At 42.0% G+C, this 22,729-nt stretch overlaps 1 protein-coding gene across 2 annotated transcripts in view; it reads right to left on the reverse strand.

The window, feature by feature from the left end:
- LOC121583621 (sorting nexin-30) overlaps positions 1 to 22,729 on the reverse strand; it is a 90,859-nt gene that overhangs the window by 51,728 nt on the left and 16,402 nt on the right. For both annotated transcript variants that reach the window (XM_045214444.1, XM_041899729.1), the window contains exon 2: positions 5,680 to 5,868. In XM_045214444.1, the coding sequence (XP_045070379.1) occupies positions 5,680 to 5,868 (189 nt within the window). The remainder of the gene's footprint in view (positions 1 to 5,679; positions 5,869 to 22,729) is intronic.

A 22,729-nucleotide genomic window follows, 5' to 3' on the forward strand; every position in this document is an offset into this window, starting at 1 on the left:
TGAGGTCCCTCAGTATGGTGAAAATATGGTGAGGTCCCTCAGTATGGTGATAATATGGTGAGGTCCCTCAGTATGGTGATAATATGGTGAGGTCCCTCAGTGTGGTGATAATATGGTGAGGTCCCTCAGTATGGTGATAATATGGTATGGTGAGGTCCCTCAGTATGGTGATAATATGGTATGGTGAGGTCCCTCAGTATGGTGATAATATGGTATGGTGAGGTCCCTCAGTATGGTGATAATATGGTGAGGTCCCTCAGTGTGGTGATAATATGGTATGGTGAGGTCCCTCAGTATGGTGATAATATGGTGAGGTCCCTCAGTATGGTGATAATATGGTGAGGTCCCTCAGTATGGTGATAATATGGTATGGTGAGGTCCCTCAGTATGGTGATAATATGGTGAGGTCCCTCAGTATGGTGATAATATGGTATGGTGAGGTCCCTCAGTATGGTGATAATATGGTATGGTGAGGTCCCTCAGTATGGTGATAATATGGTATGGTGAGGTCCCTCAGTATGGTGATAATATGGTGAGGTCCCTCAGTGTGGTGATAATATGGTATGGTGAGGTCCCTCAGTATGGTGATAATATGGTGAGGTCCCTCAGTGTGGTGATAATATGGTGAGGTCCCTCAGTATGGTGATAATATGGTGAGGTCCCTCAGTATGGTGATAATATGGTGAGGTCCCTCAGTATGGTGATAATATGGTATGGTGAGGTCCCTCAGTATGGTGATAATATGGTGAGGTCCCTCAGTATGGTGATAATATGGTATGGTGAGGTCCCTCAGTATGGTGATAATATGGTATGGTGAGGTCCCTCAGTATGGTGGTAATATGGTATGGTGAGGTCCCTCAGTGTGGTGATAATATGGTATGGTGAGGTCCCTCAGTGTGGTGATAATATGGTGAGGTCCCTCAGTATGGTGATAATATGGTGAGGTCCCTCAGTATGGTGATAATATGGTGAGGTCCCTCAGTATGGTGATAATATGGTATGGTGAGGTCCCTCAGTATGGTGATAATATGGTGAGGTCCCTCAGTATGGTGATAATATGGTATGGTGAGGTCCCTCAGTGTGGTGATAATATGGTATGGTGAGGTCCCTCAGTATGGTGATAATATGGTGAGGTCCCTCAGTATGGTGATAATATGGTATGGTGAGGTCCCTCAGTATGGTGATAATATGGTATGGTGAGGTCCCTCAGTATGGTGGTAATATGGTATGGTGAGGTCCCTCAGTGTGGTGATAATATGGTATGGTGAGGTCCCTCAGTATGGTGATAATATGGAATGGTGAGGTCCCTCAGTATGGTGATAATATGGTATGGTGAGGTCCCTCAGTATGGTGATAATATGGTATGGTGAGGTCCCTCAGTATGGTGATAATATGGTATGGTGAGGTCCCTCAGTGTGGTGATATTATGGTGAGGTCCCTCAGTATGGTGATAATATGGTGAGGTCCCTCAGTATGGTGATAATATGGTATGGTGAGGTCCCTCAGTATGGTGATAATATGGTATGGTGAGGTCCCTCAGTATGGTGGTAATATGGTGAGGTCCCTCAGTATGGTGATAATATGGTATGGTGAGGTCCCTCAGTATGGTGATAATATGGTGTGGTGAGGTCCCTCAGTATGGTGATAATATGGTATGGTGAGGTCCCTCAGTATGGTGATAATATGGTATGGTGAGGTCCCTCAGTATGGTGGTAATATGGTATGGTGAGGTCCCTCAGTATGGTGATAATATGGTATGGTGAGGTCCCTCAGTATGGTGGTAATATGGTATGGTGAGGTCCCTGGTAATTCCCAGCCCTAGCTTGTATTTCTATTATGTAACTGACCATCTGTTGTGTTGTATAACCTACTCCTTCTTTGTCTGGGACCACCAGGCTATAAATGTCATATAATTGGGGTTTAAAATTGACCGGAGGACTCAAAAAGATAAAGGCAGCTATGTAATGCAACCTGTTACACATATTCCACCATATGCATTTCCTCCACCTCAGTGTACAGAGTAGCCCCTTGGGTAATTCCTGACTTAGTAATCACCTCACGATCATACTTCCCCCCTCAACACAGCAACACAAACAGGCAGGACAGGGAGACATTATCTCTCATTAGAACATTTTAAAACAGTAAACTAAGGGGATCTTAGAAGAAGTAAGCTGCCATAGTAATGTGTGTGTATACAGCAGTATACAGTATTACTGCCATAGTATTATAGTAAAGTGTGTGTATACAGTAATACAGTATAGGGTTGCATGGTATACCAAAACTTCGATATTAGAACATGAAAAACAGTTAGGTACTAGAATTGTTGTTTCTTTCGGTAGGCTACTTCTGCCTAATGTGGCTCACGTCATGTACGGATTGATAGGATCGAGTCTGCCTAGTAATTTGTCTGAATCTCCTCAAGGGGGCAGTAGTGAGCTAGCCAGGCTCCTTGTCTTCTCTAGGGGGCAGTAGTGAGCTAGCCAGGATCCTTGTCTTCTCTAGGGGGCAGTAGTGAGCTAGCCAGGATCCTTGTCTTCTCTAGGGGGCAGTAGTGAGCTAGCCAGGATCCTTGTGCTTCGGCATGCAGCTGACAAACCGCAAGCCACTTTTGAGAAGCAAGCGAGAGGAGAGAAAATGCTGACAGCTTCTTCTAATGAAAACATCATACTTCCACGCCCGCAGCTTGTTGACAAAACTGGCTGCAGAAGCCAACTATGGGAAGACTTTGATTACAGAGCAGATGATGAGGGCCATCCTACCAAAACAACTACGCAAAAGGTGTTACAAAGTAGTGCAAGTGGGGTCTAGTTGCAAAACGACATTAAAAAAATATTTTACACGTGACATTTGCATTGTAACGTTATTCTACTAGCAACTAAATTCAAATTACTTTTGAGTGGCAATGACATAAACATATATTCAACATGACATTCATGTGAGCATTATAATATGATCACAACCCAAAAGTAATGTGAAATGCACTCACAGCTTAGCTATGACAGCAATATATTTAGACTGCTTCACGTTTGTCTGGGCTTGCTAGCAGTCGCCAGCCGGCAGCCCTGGGCGGAGCATTGCACGCTTGGAGTTGAAATGCACTCTGGGAATCGTAGTACGCGGTGTAAAATCCATTGTGTTTCTATGGTGTGTGAGCTTCAGAAATTAGTTTGAATATAGAATATATTCTATTTGTTATTTTAGTTCTACCAGTTATCATAATTTTGTTCAATGTTTAAAATATCGAGTATCGTTTTGGTATTGAGTATCGTTTTGGTATTGAGTATTCTGTTGCTAAACCTGGTATCAGTATCCAAGTCAAAATTCTGGTATCGTGATAACACTAATACAATATCTGGGCTAGAAACCCCATTAGGCCTGTCTATTGTGTTGGTTAGGAATGGCTATTTTTTCTAGCCTGGTTAAACCACACTGAACGCTGTGATCACCACTGTTTCACTTCACAGCGCAGCATTCAGTCTGGTGTAACCAGGCTACCTCTTCTCAGCCATGGGTCAACAACTAGCACCAACCTTTTATTCTCAGACACCGTAAACACAACCAAACAAAAACCCTCAACCATTGGCAGGGTTTATAATGAGTCTCAGACACCGTAAACACAACCAAACAAAAACCCTCAACCATTGGCAGGGTTTATAATGAGTCTCAGACACCGTAAACACAACCAAACAAAAACCCTCAACCATTGGCAGGGTTTATAATGAGTCTCAGACACCGTAAACACAACCAAACAAAAACCCTCAACCATTGGCAGGGTTTATAATGAGTCTCAGACACCGTAAACACAACCAAACAAAAACCCTCAACCATTGGCAGGGTTTATAATGAGTCTCAGACACCGTAAACACAACCAAACAAAAACCCTCAACCATTGGCAGGGTTTATAATGAGTGCTCCCTTTCACCGGGGCAGTTAACCATTGGCAGGGTTTATAATGAGTGCTCCCTTTCACCGGGGCAGTTATCCAACGCTGCCATGCATACGACCCTTATCACAAACACTGGAGCGTTGCCATGATACGCTCCATCTACTCTAGTCCCATATCTGTTCTCTGAAAAGTGATTACTGTCTTCGTCCCAAATGGCACCCCCATTCCCTATCTAGTGCACTACCTTTGACCAGAGTCCTATGGGTCTCCCTGTGGACCCTGGTCTAAAGTAGCCCACTATAAAGGGAATGGGGTGAAGACAGAACCAAGCTGTTGTTCTGACTGACCTTGAACCCATTACCATGGGGACAGGGAATGCTGATTCAGCACTACAACAGAACACCCCATAATAATACTCCACATGAGGAGGGCTTTGTTTTGTCACCTTGATGAGAAAATACATTTTCAAATTGGCACTGTCTTGGTGTTCAGATTCAGCTGACAATTGATCAGGAGGTTGAGGGAAGAGGGGTAAAAGAGGGGTGAGGAGATGTGAGGGGGGGTGAGGAGGGGTGAGGAGATGTGAGGAGGGGTAAAGAGGGGTGAGGAGATGTGAGGAGGGGTAAAATAGGGGTGAGGAGATGTGAGGAGGGGTGAGGAGATGTGAGGAGGGGGGTAAAATAGGGGGTGAGGAGATGTGAGGAGGGGGTGAGGAGATGTGAGGGGGTGAGGAGATGTGAGGAGGGGTAAAAGAGGGTGAGGGAGATGTGAGGAGGGGGTAAAGAAGGGGTGAGGAGGGGTGAGGAGATGTGAGGAGGGGGTAAAATAGGGGTGAAGAGATGTGAGGAGGGGTGAGGAGATGTGAGGAGGGGTAAAATAGGGGTGAGGAGATGTGAGGAGGGGTGAGGAGATGTGAGGGGTGAGGAGATGTGAGGAGGGGTAAAAGAGGGGTGAGGAGATGTGAGGAGGGGTAAAGAAGGGGTGAGGAGGGGTGAGGAGATGTGAGGAGGGGTAAAATAGGGGTGAGGAGATGGGAGGGTGAGGAGATGTGAGGGGTGAGGAGATGTGAGGAGGGGGTAAAAGAGGGGTGAGGAGATGTGAGGAGGGGTAAAGAAGGGGTGAGGAGGGGGTGAGGAGATGTGAGGAGGGGGTAAAATAGGGGTGAGGAGATGTGAGGAGGGGGGTGAGGGAGATGTGAGGGGTGAGGAGATGTGAGGAGGGGTAAAATAGGGGTGAGGAGATGTGAGGAGGGGTAAAATAGGGGTGAGGAGATGTGAGGAGGGGGTGAGGAGATGTGAGGAGGGGGTAAAATAGGGGTGAGGAGATGTGGGAGGGGTGAGGAGATGTGAGGGGGTGAGGAGATGTGAGGAGGGGTAAAAGAGGGGTGAGGAGATGTGAGGAGGGGTAAAGAAGGGGTGAGGAGGGGTGAGGAGATGTGAGGAGGGGTAAAGAGGGGTGAGGAGATGTGAGGGGTGAGGAGGGGTGAGGAGATGTGAAGAGGGGTGAGGAGGGGTGAGGAGATGTGAGGAGGGGAAAAGAGGGGTGAGGAGATGTGAGGAGGGGTGAGGAGGGGTGAGGAGATGTGAGGAGGGGAAAAGAGGGGTGAGGAGATGTGAGGAGGGAGACGGGGAGATGACAACCCTGTGTTGCTCTAGCCTCAGGCTAAGTTGGTCTATTTGATGACAGAATAAACACAGAATTCTAATAGCAAGAAAAAGCTCCTTGAATGTAAGGGTTGGGGCAGATGCTGTGTTGATCCCATCCACGTTACAGGTAGAAAGAAAGGACCCTACCTTAGTGACCACTCTGTAGGTGATGTAGGTCTCCATGGTGGAGACGTGTTTCTTAGGGTCGTCGACGGTAACGAAGAGGTCGCGTGTTTCTCCATCCAGGTCGTCATCCAGCTGCAGCCGGTTCAGGAGGGAAGACGAGGAGGCGGGACTAGATGTCTCCACCGGTGTCCCATTGGGCAGACTTGGTTCCTAGAAGCAGGAAACATGAAGAACATAGAAACAGCTTTAGTAGTGGTATGCGTCCCAAATGGCAACCAACATAGTGCACTACTTTATAGTGCACTACTTTATAGTGCACTACTTTAGACCAGAGAATAATAAAAACAAACAGGGAATAGAAAGTCTCTTCAATCACTACCCCTGAACACTGAATCAACTGCCAGTGTCTTGCAAATATAGGCCTAAATCACGTAACAGTAGTGGTTTCAAATCAGGTTCACAAACTCATTCACTTTACCTTTTCTGTTCAGAACTAAATTATATAGACCCAGACATTTATAAACCTGGGGGGTCATCATTAGAACTATATAGACCCAGACATTTATAAACCTGGGGGGTCATCATTAGAACTATATAGACCCAGACATTTATAAACCTGGGGGGTCATCATTAGAACTATATAGACCCAGACATTTATAAACCTGGGGGGTCATCATTAGAACTATATAGACCCAGACATTTATAAACCTGGGGGGGGTCATCATTAGAACTATATAGACCCAGACATTTATAAACCTGGGGGGTCATCATTAGAACTATTTAGACCCAGACATTTATAAACCTGGGGGTCATCATTAGAACTATATAGACCCAGACATTTATAAACCTGGGGGGTCATCATTAGAACTATATAGACCCAGACATTTATAAACCTGGGGGTCATCATTAGAACTATATAGACCCAGACATTTATAAACCTGGGGGTCATCATTAGAACTATATAGACCCAGACATTTATAAACCTGGGGGGTCATCATTAGAACTATATAGACCCAGACATTTATAAACCTGGGGGTCATCATTAGAACTATATAGACCCAGACATTTATAAACCTGGGGGGTCATCATTAGAACTATATAGACCCAGACATTTATAAACCTGGGGGTCATCATTAGAACTATATAGACCCAGACATTTATAAACCTGGGGGTCATCATTAGAACTATATAGACCCAGACATTTATAAACCTGGGGGGTCATCATTAGAACTATATAGACCCAGACATTTATAAACCTGGGGGTCATCATTAGAACTATATAGACCCAGACATTTATAAACCTGGGGGGTCATCATTAGAACTATATAGACCCAGACATTTATAAACCTGGGGGGTCATCATTAGAACTATATAGACCCAGACATTTATAAACCTGGGGGTCATCATTGAAGAACTATATAGACCCAGACATTTATAAACCTGGGGGGTCATCATTAGAACTATATAGACCCAGACATTTATAAACCTGGGGGTCATCATTAGAACTATATAGACCCAGACATTTATAAACCTGGGGGTCATCATTAGAACTATATAGACCCAGACATTTATAAACCTGGGGGGTCATCATTAGAACTATATAGACCCAGACATTTATAAACCTGGGGGGTCATCATTAGAACTATTTAGACCCAGACATTTATAAACCTGGGGGGTCATCATTAGAACTATATAGACCCAGACATTTATAAACCTGGGGGGTCATCATTAGAACTATATAGACCCAGACATTTATAAACCTGGGGGTCATCATTAGAACTATATAGACCCAGACATTTATAAACCTGGGGGTCATCATTAGAACTATATAGACCCAGACATTTATAAACCTGGGGGGTCATCATTAGAACTATATAGACCCAGACATTTATAAACCTGGGGGGTCATTAGAACTATATAGACCCAGACATTTATAAACCTGGGGGTCATCATTAGAACTATATAGACCCAGACATTTATAAACCTGGGGGTCATCATTAGAACTATATAGACCCAGACATTTATAAACCTGGGGGTCATCATTAGAACTATATAGACCCAGACATTTATAAACCTGGGGGGTCATCATTAGAACTATATAGACCCAGACATTTATAAACCTGGGGGGTCATCATTAGAACTATTTAGACCCAGACATTTTATAAACCTGGGGGTCATCATTAGAACTATTTAGACCCAGACATTTATAAACCTGGGGGTCATCATTAGAACTATATAGACCCAGACATTTATAAACCTGGGGGGGTCATCATTAGAACTATATAGACAAAGACATTTATAAACCTGGGGGGTCATCATTAGAACTATATAGACCCAGACATTTATAAACCTGGGGGGTCATCATTAGAACTATATAGACCCAGACATTTATAAACCTGGGGGGTCATCATTAGAACTATATAGACCCAGACATTTATAAACCTGGGGGTCATCATTAGAACTATATAGACCCAGACATTTATAAACCTGGGGGGTAATCATTAGAACTATATAGACCCAGACATTTATAAACCTGGGGGTCATCATTAGAACTATATAGACCCAGACATTTATAAACCTGGGGGGTCATCATTAGAACTATATAGACCCAGACATTTATAAACCTGGGGGGTCATCATTAGAACTATATAGACCCAGACATTTATAAACCTGGGGGGGTCATCATTAGAACTATATAGACCCAGACATTTATAAACCTGGGGGTCATCATTAGAACTATATAGACCCAGACATTTATAAACCTGGGGGTCATCTTTAGAACTATATAGACCCAGACATTTATAAACCTGGGGGGTCATCATTAGAACTATTTAGACCCAGACATTTATAAACCTGGGGGGTCATCATTAGAACTATTTAGACCCAGACATTTATAAACCTGGGGGGTCATCATTAGAACTATATAGACCCAGACATTTATAAACCTGGGGGGGTCATCATTAGAACTATATAGACAAAGACATTTATAAACCTGGGGGGTCATCATTAGAACTATATAGACCCAGACATTTATAAACCTGGGGGGTCATCATTAGAACTATATAGACCCAGACATTTATAAACCTGGGGGGTCATCATTAGAACTATATAGACCCAGACATTTATAAACCTGGGGGGTCATCATTAGAACTATATAGACCCAGACATTTATAAACCTGGGGGTAATCATTAGAACTATATAGACCCAGACATTTATAAACCTGGGGGTCATCTTTAGAACTATATAGACCCAGACATTTATAAACCTGGGGGGTCATCATTAGAACTATATAGACCCAGACATTTATAAACCTGGGGGTCATCTTTAGAACTATATAGACCCAGACATTTATAAACCTGGGGGGTCATCATTAGAACTATATAGACCCAGACATTTATAAACCTGGGGGGTCATCATTAGAACTATATAGACCCAGACATTTATAAACCTGGGGGGGTCATCATTAGAACTATTTAGACCCAGACATTTATAAACCTGGGGGGTCATCATTAGAACTATTTAGACCCAGACATTTATAAACCTGGGGGGTAATCATTAGAACTATATATTTTATTTATTTATTTATTTAACCTTTATTTAACCAGGAAGGGCTCATTGAGATTTAAAATCTCTTTTTCAAGAGCGTCCTGGCCAAGATAGGCAGCACCAAGTCATTACAAAAAATTACAGACAGACAACATGAAAAACTACAAGTAATCTAGTAAAAACCATTCATGAATTCACAAGAGTATAACAATATCAAAAACAGCAAATTAAAAACATTGACAGGTCAGGGAATCAGCCTCAAAATCCTTCATCAGAGATTTAAAAACACCAATCGGGACAAGTTCTTCCAGTTTAAAATTATTTTGTAAGGTGTTCCAAGACGATGGCGCAGAGTACATAAAAGACCTTTTACCAAATTCAGTTCGGACATTTGGAACAGTTAGCAGGATAAAGTCCAGTGAACGAAGAGAGTACCCACCACATTTCTGAACAATAAAAATGCCCAAATAAAAAGGTAGAAAACCCAAAATGGCTTTGTAAATAAAAGTATACCAGTGACTGAGCCTACGAGTGACTAGAGAAGGCCAGCCAACCCTGGTATACAAAGTACAATGGTGCGTAAGGGTTTTGCAGTTTAAAATAAATCTCAAAGTACCATGATAAAGAGTGTCAATTGATCTCAAACACTGAGCGGAAGCATTCATATATAAAATATCCCCATAGTCTAGTAAAGGCATAAATGTAGCTGATACTAGCCTCCTTCTGGCTTCAAAAGAAAAACAGGCCTTATTCCTAAAATAAAATCCCAATTTCAGCTTCAATTTTTTTGTAAGTTGTTGAATATGCAATTTAAAAGAGAGGCCGTCATCAATTAGAATTCCAAGATATTTATATGAGGTTACAACCTCAATCTCCTTGCCCTGACAAGTAGTAACAGGTGAAAGGTTCAGAGGTCTATTTCTTGCATTAGAAAACACCATTAGTTTAGTTTTGTCAGTATTGAGGATAAGCTTCCAATTGACACAAGGTATGTTGAACAGTATAAAAGCAGTTTGCAAGTTCTGGAAAGCTTTTGTAAGAGATGAGGCACAACAGTAAATAACAGTATCATCAGCATAAAAATGAAGTTGTGCATTTTGGACATTTTTGTCTAAATCATTAATATAAATAGTGAATAAGAGAGGACCAAGTACAGAGCCCTGGGGTACACCATTCAGGACAGACAATTTAACAGACATAAGCCCATCAAATTGAGTGCACTGAGTTCTATCAGACAGATAGTTAGCAAACCATGCAACTGCATGCTCCGACAGACCTACACTCAACAATCTCTGCCTTAGTATAGCATGATCAACTGTATCAAAAGCCTTAGAGAGATCAATAAAAAGTGAGACACAGTGCTGTTTTTTGTCAAGGGCTTCAGTGATATCATTTAAAACCTTCATGGCTGCTGTAATTGTGCTATGCTTATTCCTGAAGCCCGATTGATACATTGATAAAATAGAGTTAGTAAATAAAAACTCTTTTAGCTGTTCACTTACAAGGGTTTCAAGTATTTTCACCAGGGGTGACAGCTTTGAGATTGGCCTATAATTATTTAAAATAGTTGGATCTCCCCCTTTTAAAAGTGGTAGGACAAATGCTGACTTCCAGATCTTTGGAATTTCATTACATTCCAGGGTTAGATTGAACAGATATGTAAGTGGTTCAGCTATGAAATCAGCTGCCAGATTTAAAAAGCAGGGATCCAAAAGATCAGGACCTGCAGGCTTTCTTTGATCTAAGGATTTCAGGGCTTTATGTACCACCTGCACTGAGAATGGCAGAAAACTAAAAGTTTGACCAGCTCTCACTGGTTCATCCACACAGGGTTGTACAGAGACAGAGGACACTGAATCAAACAGCCTACCAGATGATACAAAGTGCTCATTGAAACAATTCAGCATTTCAGTTTTGTCATATATAGCAACAGAGTCCTTCAAAACACATGACGGTAATTCATTAACATTACTGTTACCAGACATAGACTTAATAGCATTCCAAAACTTTCTAGGGTCATTCAGGTTATCAGTGGTAACAGACATAAAATATTCAGACTTGGCCTTCCTGAGAAGAAAAGAACACTTGTTTCTTAACTGCCTAAAAATAAGCCAATCAGCATCAGAACAAGATTTCCTTGCTTTAGCCCAGGCTAGATTACGGTCGTGAATATTACAAGATAGCTCAGAAGAAAACCATGGATTATCCCGCCCTTTAACCCTGAACCTGCGGAATGGTGCATGTTTGTTTACTATTTGGAAAAAACCATCATGAAAGAATATCCAGGCAGTTTCCACATCAGGGATAAGCTCAATCTTGCTCCAGTCAAAATAAAACAAATCATGAAAGAAAGCCTGCTCATTAAAACACTTCAAATTTCTCTTACGAATAAAACGTGGATTTGTCTTTGGAACCTTAGTATTTCTAACAGCAACAACAGCACAATGGTCACTTAAATCATTACAAAAAACACCAACCGCAGAATATTTATGTGGAACATTTGTCAATATCAAATCAATCAGGGTAGATTTATCAGGGCATTTAAGATTTGGGCGAGTTGTTGAATTAATCAACTGGGTAAGATTCATAGAATTACAAAACATTTTTAAATCATCAGACACCGGCTTTAACCAACACCAGTTGAGATCACCAATCAAGATCATTTCACTGTAAAGAAGTTTAGACATAAGGTGCGTCAAAGAAGAAAATGCATCACCAAGAGCAGAGGGGGTCTATAACAGCCAATCACAGTTATAGAGAGGCCCTTTGAAACCTCAATATTCAAAGCAAGAAATTCCAACTGTTTACAAATAGTTTCAGACTTTGCCACACTTACATGGAATTTAGATTTTACATATATAGCCACACCCCCACCTTTCTTAACCCCATCTGCACGATAAACATTGTAACCACTTATACAAATATCCTTATCAAAAATAGACTTGCTGAGCCAGGTTTCGAAAACACAATTACATCAGCATCAGTTGATTTAGCCCAAATCCTAACCCCATCAATTTTTGACAACAGGCTGCGTACATTTAAATGAAAAATACCAAAACCAGATCTTGATTTAAAATCAGAGGGGGTTTGGAGACATTGCATATCAGGGCCAGGGGTTAGGTTGCACGTTACCTGATATCAACAACAGAAGAATAACTAGGCACCTCTGTTTAATAACCTTGACGGCTTCTCTTTTTTAAGAGACCTACTGCAAGCGAATTCTACAAGTGAGTTTCCAGACAATACAAAACAGTCATTTAAAACCATTAGACTTTGGTAGTGACACAAATTCGTACTGTTCACATCATGCCACAAATGCATCGGCACTTGGGACGAGTGGACCGAGTGAAAAAGAGCGAGTTCCTGCAGACAAAATGTCTAATGGACGCGAGAGTACATTGTCAGATGTACTCACCCTGCGACAATGTTCGTTTTCTCCAGAGTTCAATAAAGTCAGTGCACAAAGCAATACCACGTAAATTGTCATTTTCTCTGACCAAAAAACAAGAGGCCAACGAAGGTAAGTGGAGAGAGGGACAGCGTGTATGTGAGTCAATGTGAGTGTTTGCGCGTGTGAGTAGATTGGGTGTTGAGGGCGATAGAGAGAACGGGTTGAGCTGCCACTGACAGCCAGGCGAAGAGCAAGGAGCAGCTCGGACAAGACACTCCGCGGACTAACGAGGAACTCAGGCCAGCCAGAGATAGGGTTACTTTGGTAAACTTAAAGTAATGAAGTTCCGAGTTGAGGAGGACCCGTGATCTTTACACCAGCAAAAATACAATAGTTTGCACTACGCAACAACGAAGTTACGCAACCATAAATAAATAGATTATTAGTAGGTTAAAATGTACTAGTCACAAACAAACGACTTGACAAACGACTTGACATGCTGCCATCTTGGATATATAGACCCAGACATTTATAAACCTGGGGGGTCATCATTAGAACTATATAGACCCAGACATTTATAAACCTGGGGGGTCATCATTAGAACTATATAGACCCAGACATTTATAAACCTGGGGGGTCATCATTAGAACTATATAGACCCAGACATTTATAAACCTGGGGGTCATCATTAGAACTATATAGACCCAGACATTTATAAACCTGGGGGGTCATCATTAGAACTATATAGACCCAGACATTTATAAACCTGGGGGTCATCATTAGAACTATATAGACCCAGACATTTATAAACCTGGGGGGTCATCATTAGAACTATATAGACCCAGACATTTATAAACCTGGGGGGTCATCATTAGAACTATATAGACCCAGACATTTATAAACCTGGGGGTCATCATTAGAACTATATAGACCCAGACATTTATAAACCTGGGGGTCATCATTAGAACTATATAGACCCAGACATTTATAAACCTGGGGGGTCATCATTAGAACTATATAGACCCAGACATTTATAAACCTGGGGGGTCATCATTAGAACTATATAGACCCAGACATTTATAAACCTGGGGGGTCATCATTAGAACTATATAGACCCAGACATTTATAAACCTGGGGGTCATCATTAGAACTATATAGACCCAGACATTTATAAACCTGGGGTCATCATTAGAACTATATAGACCCAGACATTTATAAACCTGGGGGGTCATCATTAGAACTATATAGACCCAGACATTTATAAACCTGGGGGGTCATCATTAGAACTATATAGACCCAGACATTTATAAACCTGGGGGGTCATCATTAGAACTATATAGACCCAGACATTTATAAACCTGGGGGGTCATCATTAGAACTATATAGACCCAGACATTTATAAACCTGGGGGTCATCATTAGAACTATATAGACCCAGACATTTATAAACCTGGGGGGTCATCATTAGAACTATATAGACCCAGACATTTATAAACCTGGGGGGTCATCATTAGAACTATATAGACTAGGGATGCACGATACATCGGTAAGCATATCGGAATCAGATGTTGCCCTACCGGAGTTACACAGTACTGTTGAAACGCACATCCACGAGCTACTTGCTATGGGCGTCATTGCTATTAGCTTCACCACTGACATTTGGACCAGCGACGTCAGCCCCATGAGCATGCCGAGTCTGACAGCACAGTGGGTGGACGAGGACTTCGTACTGAGGAAAGCCGTATTGCACGCTCAAGAATGTGCTGGTTCTCATACCGCTGCTGCCGTTTCAATGGCATTTGAAAACATGTTTGAAACTTGGAAAATCCCCGAGAACAAAGTACAGGCTGTGCTACGTGATAATGCACGTAACATGAGAAAGACTACATCGGCCAACATTAGCCAATGTTGATCTATACCTACCACCCCCCCATACCTGACAGAACCTACAATTCCCAGGAATGAAGATGCACTTGGATACTGGAGAAGTAACAAGCAGCGGTTCCCCGTCCTAGCTAAAGCTGCGCGCCAGTATATTGGTGCTCCCTGTAGTAGTGTGGACACTGAGCGCCTTTTCAGTGCAGCTTCACACATTGCAGAGGAAAAAAGAAACAGACTCTCTTGTGACAAAGCCGAGCAGGTCCTCTTTGTGAAGAAAAACCTCCCCCAAATGTTAAAATTGTGTAACCCAGTCATCTAGAGTCACTGGAAAAGAATAGACTCTAAGCCCAATGGCTTTTCTGTTGTTTATTCATGGCTGGTATAGGTCAATATTTTCATTGAATTTAAAAAACAAAGCAGTTTTGTTATTTTGTTTATTTTTTAAATGAAAGATGAGATGATGTAAATTTGCTCGCATTTTACTAGTCAGGTCAGTTGAGCACATTTGAAAAGTTGTGCCATTTCTAGCAGTTTATGACGTAGCCTAGAGACAGCCGTTTTTTCAAGCAGTTAAAGCTAAAATGATTTTTAGTTTAAATCAATATTTATTTCAAAGCATTTTTAAGTTTCTCCATTCAGTCAATATTAGATAGTAAGAAGAGCCAGCAACAACTGAACCATCTTTGTAATGTGGGGGGCAGCTAAAATATTTGTGTCGTGAATATCAGTTGTGCGATAAAATACGTTCATGGATTTGTCATTTACAAGTTATTAAACAATCTGTTCCTAACTGAACAAACGACACCTTGTTTCAACTATTTAAACTGTACTAGAATGCTTAAAAAGGCCACTCAAATGTTTTAATATCGGTTATTGGTATCGGATTTTTTGGCAAGGAAAATATCGGAATCGGCCCAAAATGTCATATCGGTGCATTCCTAATATAGAGCCAGACATTCAGAAACCTGCGGGGGTAATTCATTAGTGCAAATTGGTGCAAAATTAACTGTAGGACTCAAACTAAGGTTTCTTATTGGACAGTTCAGGTAGATCCCTCCACGTTTCAGCCCATTTGCTTCATAGTGAATACACCCCAATTCTCAGATTTTAAGGTCATAGACTACCTATTTCTTACGTGTTTTACAGACCGGTGCTGCCAGCCTGAGAGTCTGAGCCCAGTTGATAGTCCCAAATGGCACCATATTCCCTACAGAGTGCACTACTTTTGACCAGGCCCAGAGTAGTGCACTATATATGGAATATAGTGCCATTTGGGACACAAACCCATCAGTAGCTAACAGGTAACAGCCCCAAAGCTAGGAAATAACCACCAGCACTGACCATCTGGTTAATGTTTTAGTACTGACCATCTGGTTAATCTAATAACAGATCACATGACTGGTACTCTACAGCTAATCTATTAACAGATCACATGACTGTACTGTTAAGTGTCGTAACTGTATCAACACATCAAACCACTGTAGTAGTGGTGGGCAGGAAACAGCGTTTTGCAACAAAATGACAACCTCATTTAAAAAGAGCTGCTACTGCGGCTGGAAACAGTGACAACCCTTTCCTGGTAGCCTGCCGAGTCCTGGTAGCCTGCCGAGTCCTGGTAGCCTGCCCAGCCAGCTGTGAGAGCTGGGCTTGTTTCATAAAGTGGTCTTTCCTAAACAGACAATAACAGTGTTAGCCTAAGTTCAAACACCGATGTAAAAGACTTGACAAATTATACACAGGTCTCACTGGGAAACAGGACAGATATAAGCACCACCCATTTGACCTTTTTGGTTATCAAGAGGTATCCCGCCATGCCTGCAGAACATTTAGAAACAGCTACTATGTAGGCCTAGTAGGGCAAAGTCATTCAGCTCTCTGGCCTCCATCTAGGATTCCCCTCAGGTTCAGTGGTTAAACATCAATGGCTCCATGGTAACCACAAGACCTTTGTCACACATTCCGGTCTACAGGTAACTGACAAAATAAAAGAAATACCAACATAACGCGTCTTAACTGGGCGTTGGGCCACCAGCCAGAACAGCTTCAATGCGCCTTGGCGTAGATTCTACAAGTGTCTGGAACTCTATCGGAAGGATGCGACACCAGACCCCTGTCGGATGTCCCGAGAATTTTCAGAAATGTTGGTTGTGCATCTTGTAGTACGAGCAGTGCTACAACACAATTGGGCAAGGACTGCTGCCAATAGCCAATGAGCACTCAGCATGTGAGACCAAAACAATGGTGATGCACCGTGTTGGACCGAGGTGACGGAAGACATATTGATGGAGCTGTGGACAGAACACAGCTGTCTTTTCAACTGAAGTTTTCTATTACCTCCGATTCCCTCTGCAGAATAAAAAGTCCATATAGTCCACGTCTTCCCAACTATTCTACACCTCTGTCTCTTTTTGATGACATAATAATGTGCACACTAATAAACCAGCTCACTTCCTGCCTGTCGGCATTTCTTTCTTATGACAATCGAGAAACGCAGCGCAGGATCAACTAGGAAATGAGCGTGTAATGTGAGCACCCACGTCCTGGGGTTGAGGATGGACAGAATGAAAGATTTGGGACAAAGAACTCGGGAAATGTGAGCACGTCCAAGTTGTTAAGATTTTAGAAGTTGTGTAGTGTTGTATTTACTAGTGGGCATATCACTATGTACTGAAACATCACTACGAACTGAAACATCACTACGTATAGTAGGGCTGACCCCATTTAGTCGACTGGTCGATTGTTTGGTCGATAGGCTGCTGGTCGACTGAGATTTCTTTAGTCCAGCAGTAGCAACAAAATATATACACTACCAGTCAAAAGTTTATTTGTACTATTTTCTACATTGTAGAATTAACTCCCGAGTGGCGCGGTGGTCTAAGGCACTGCATCGCAGTGCTAGCTGTGCTACTAGAGATCCTGGTTCGAATCCAGGCTCTGTCGTAGCCGGCCGCGACTGGGAGACCCATGGGGCGGCGCACAATTGGCCCAGCGTCGTCCAGGGTAGGGGAGGGGAATGGAAGGCAGGGATGTAGCCCAGTTGGTAGAGAATGGCGTTTGCAACGCCAGGGTTGTGGGTTCGATTCCCACGGAGGGCCAGTATGAAAAATAAAATAATGTATGCACTCACTAACTGTAAGTCGCTCTGGATAAGAGCGTCTGCTAAATGACTAAAATGTAAATAATTGTGAAGACATCAAAACTATGAAATAACACATATGGAATCATGTAGTAACCAAAAAAGTGTTAAACAAATCAAAATATAATTTATATTTGAGATTCTTCAAATAGCCACCCTTTGCCTTGATGACAGCTTTGCACACTCTTGGCATTCTCTCAACCAGCTTCATGAGGTAGTCACCTGGAATGCATTTCAATTAACAGGTGTGCCTTCTTAAAAGTTAATTTGTGGAATTTCTTTCCTTCTTAATGCGTTTGAGCCAATCAGTTGTGTTGTGACAAGGTAGGGGGGTATACAGAAGATAGCCCTATTTGGTAAAAGACCAAGTCCATATTTTAGCAACAACAGCTCAAATAAGCAAAGAGAAAAGACAGTCCATCATTACTTTAAGACATGAAGGTCAGTCAATCCGGAAAATGTCAAGAACTTTGAAAGTTTCCTCAAGTGCAAAAAACATCAAGCGCTATGATGAAACTGGCTCTCATGAGGACCGCCACAGGAAAGGAAGACCCAGTTACCTCTGCTGCAGAGGATAAGTTCATTAGAGTTAACTGCATCTGAGATTGCAGACCAAATAAATGCTTCACAGAGTTCAAGTAACAGACGCATCTCAACATCAACTGTTCAGAGGAGACTGTGTGAAACAGGCCTTCATGGTCGAATTGCTGCAAAGAAACCACTACTAAAGGACACCAATAAGAAGAAGAGACTTGCTTGGGCCAAAAAACACGAGCAATGGACATTAGACTGGTGGAAATGTGTCCTTTGGTCTGATTAGTCAAAATTTTAGATTTTTGGTTCCAACCGCTGTGTCTTTGTGAGATGCACAGTAGGTGAACAGATGATCTCTGCATGTGTGGTTCCCACCGTGAAACATGGAGGAGGTGGTGTGATGGTGCTTTGCTGGTGACACTGTCAGATGATTTATTTAGAATTCAAGGCACACTTAACCAGCATGGCTACCACAGCATTCTGCAGCGATACGCCATCCCATCTGGTTTGCGCTTAGTGGGACTCTCATTTGTTTTTCAACAGCACAATGACCCAACACACCTCCAGGCTGTGTAAGGGCTATTTTACCAAGAAGGAGAGTGATGGAGTGCCGCATCAGATGACCTGGCCTCCACAATCACCCAACCTCAACCCAATTGAGATGGTTTGGGATGAGTTGGACCGCAGAGTGAAGGAAAAGCAGCCAACAAGTGCTCAGCATATGTGGGAACTCCTTCAAGACTGTTGGAAAAGCATTCCTCGTGAAGCTGGTTGAGAGAATGCCAAGAGTGTACAAAGCTGTCATCAAGGCAAAGGGTGGCTACTTTGAAGAATCTCAAATATATTTTGATTTGTTTAACACTTTTCTGGATACTACATGTTTCCATGTGTGTTATTTCATAGTTTTGATGTCTTCACTAATACTCTACAATGTAGAAAATAGTAAAAATTAAGAAAAACCCTTGAATGAGTAGGTGTGTCCAAACCTTTGACTGGTAATGTATATCAGACACCTGTCTGAGTGGACTGATCCATTACGGAGGCCTGTCTGAGTGGACTGATCCATTACGGAGGCCTGTCTGAGTGGACTGATCCATTGTGGAGGCCTGTCTGAGTGGACTGATCCATTATGGAGGCCTGTCTGAGAGGACTGATCCATTGTGGAGGCCTGTCTGAGTGGACTGATCCATTGTGGAGGCCTGTCTGAGTGGACTGATCCATTGTGGAGGCCTGTCTGAGTGGACTGATCCATTATGGAGGCCTGTCTGAGTGGACTGATCCATTATGGAGGCCGTGGGGAAGGCACAGTCCATCAGTCTAAGACCTGTGCTACGGAAATTGTATATGGTTGTATAACATAAGAACAATGGTGCAACACTCTTAAAAATAATATTATTTTATAAATAATGTGCTTTCTCCCGCGTTGGATAGTGGTCGCTGCCCGCGGTTCAGAAACACATCAGTGTGCTGTTGAATTGGCACCTTTTCCTAGACCATGTTGCTATCTGCATAACAGCAAAGTTAACCAGCATATTGGTGTTGAGAACAATGGAGGCAGCAGAATGAGGAAGTGAGAAAACAGTCTAAGAAAAGTGAGGAGAGAACCCCACCGTAATTAGGGTTATAATCAATAGCCTAACTATTAAAATGTTCCTGGCTTTATAAATCATCCATATATATCTACAGAAATAAGACAGATCCTGCTTCTGTTGCCTGTTTGAGTGTTTATTTAATAGCCTACTGATCCAGTGAGTACCAAGCCTCACGCAACGACATGTCAAGTAAACAATTTAACAAATTCGGCTGTTTTTGATCTTAGCTTTTCTGTAAAGGGTTTACACTTTTTTTTTCTCGTTAGAAAGTTAGCCTCTCTGGTATTATTAATAATTGATTTATTGTTGTTTACACTGTTTCAAATTGTCTAAAAAATATATATATATATATATATTAATAACGCTCCTTTTTCTTGATCTCCTTCTTATTGATCATCATTATAATAATAAGTCATGTCGTTATCATTAGTAGCTTTAGTATAGCAGCCTTTTATAACCACCATCGAGCTGTAGGCCTAAGAGCGCTTCCTGTTTAGTCTTAATACCGTAACATACTTAGGCCTGTATTTCAATACTTCTATAGACTACTGTATCTATCAATCAATCATTCATTCGTTCATGTCATTACACAGCATACGAGTCGTTCATGATTTGAAATGCAATCAAGCATTTTAGTTTTAAAATAAAGCTAGCCTTGAGTAATTAAGCTTAAACAATAAATAAACCGTTCCATTTCGGAAATTGCATTCACGAATTAATGCGACTGTTCTTAGTCTTTGCTGTAATAATGGCATAACAAGAAAACGTTGCAACAGACTCTCTGGTACGCTTATAATTTATTTTGTGTAATTTACATAGTTCCAAACGGTCAGAAAAACGATATTGTAATCTAACAGCACCTGTTTGGCACACATAATATCCACGCAGCGCTTCCTCCTAACCTTATTTTTCTTGATCTCCAGTATTTTCCACAACTAGTCACATTTATTCCACACATCTGACTTCCCCTTTACCTCCTGAGCAACCAGTAAACATTCCCCTTTACCTCCTGAGCAACCAGTAAACATTCCTCTTTACCTCCTGAGCAACCAGTAAACATTCCCCTTTACCTCCTGCGCAACCAGTAAACATTCCCCTTTACCTCCTGCGCAACCAGTAAACATTCCCCTTTACCTCCTGAGCAACCAGTAAACATTCCCCTTTACCTCCTGAGCAACCAGTAAACATTCCCCTTTACCTCCTGCGCAACCAGTAAACATTCCCCTTTACCTCCTGAGCAACCAGTAAACATTCCCCTTTACCTCCTGCGCAACCAGTAAACATTCCCCCGTCTCGAGTTTATTTGTCACGTCCTCTGCTTCCATTTTGCTGTCACGCGTAACAGTTTTCAGAGTTCGCTATAGCAATTGTATTGATGCGATTATGATACGCTATAGGTCTGTCCCCATTATACGGACGGGATTCGTTTTACTGGAGGAGGTCGGGTAATGTAATTATGTGCACGAGCACAAAACACCACATCTGTAATTTTTGTCCCGTCCGAATCTGCCATGTCAGTCATTTTTACATGGCAGGAGAGTAACAATTCCGGCCAGAAAAACCTACTGTTTTTTTGGTGAACTCAAAAGGTCCTCTGATAATACTGGTCCCGTGCAAATCGACTTTCCTGTGTTTTGAGAGAAATGTCTGAGTTTGACAGGTGTTGCTCGCGGTTTGAGCAAGAAAACAATAACTGATTGGATCAATTGAACTGAGTGCTGCACATAAGCTATATATATGAATGGCCAACATGTGGCCTAGCTATATATATGAATGGCCAACATGTGGCCTAGCTATATATATGAATGGCCAACATGTGGCCTAGCTATATATATGAATGGCCAACATGTGGCCTAGCTATATATATGAATGGCCAACATGTGGCCTAGTTATATATATGAATGGCTAACATGTGGCCTAGCTATATATATGAATGGCCAACATGTAGCCTAGCTATATATATGAATGGCCAACGTGTGGCCTAGCTATATATATGAATGGCCAACATGTGGCCTAGTTATATATATGAATGGCCAACATGTGGCCTAGTTATATATATGAATGGCCAACATGTGGCCTAGCTATATATATATGAATGGCCAACGTGTGGCCTAGCTATATATATGAATGGCCAACGTGTGGCCTAGCTATATATGAATGGCCAACATGTGGCCTAGCTATATATATGAATGGCCAACATGTGGCCTAGCTATATATATGAATGGCCAACATGTGGCCTAGCTATATATATGAATGGCCAACGTGTGGCCTAGCTATATATATGAATGGCCAACATGTGGCCTAGTTATATATATGAATGGCCAACATGTGGCCTAGCTATATATATATGAATGGCCAACGTGTGGCCTAGCTATATATATGAATGGCCAACGTGTGGCCTAGCTATATATATGAATGGCCAACATGTGGCCTAGCTATATATATGAATGGCCAACATGTGGCCTAGCTATATATATGAATGGCCAACATGTGGCCTAGCTATATATATGAATGGCCAACGTGTGGCCTAGCTATATATATGAATGGCCAACGTGTGGCCTAGCTATATATATGAATGGCCAACATGTGGCCTAGCTATATATATGAATGGCTAACATGTGGCCTAGCTATATATATGAATGGCCAACATGTGGCCTAGTTATATATATGAATGGCCAACATGTGGCCTAGTTATATATATGAATGGCCAACATGTGGCCTAGCTATATATATGAATGGCCAACATGTGGCCTAGCTATATATATGAATGGCCAACATGTAGCCTAGCTATATATGAATGGCCAACATGTGGCCTAGCTATATATATGAATGGCCAACATGTGGCCTAGTTATATATATGAATGGCCAACATGTGGCCTAGCTATATATATGAATGGCCAACGTGTGGCCTAGCTATATATGAATGGCCAACATGTGGCCTAGCTATATATATGAATGGCCAACATGTGGCCTAGCTATATATATGAATGG

The sequence above is a fragment of the Coregonus clupeaformis genome, unplaced genomic scaffold, assembly GCF_020615455.1.
Source record: "Coregonus clupeaformis isolate EN_2021a unplaced genomic scaffold, ASM2061545v1 scaf0258, whole genome shotgun sequence".
Taxonomy (NCBI): domain Eukaryota; kingdom Metazoa; phylum Chordata; class Actinopteri; order Salmoniformes; family Salmonidae; genus Coregonus; species Coregonus clupeaformis.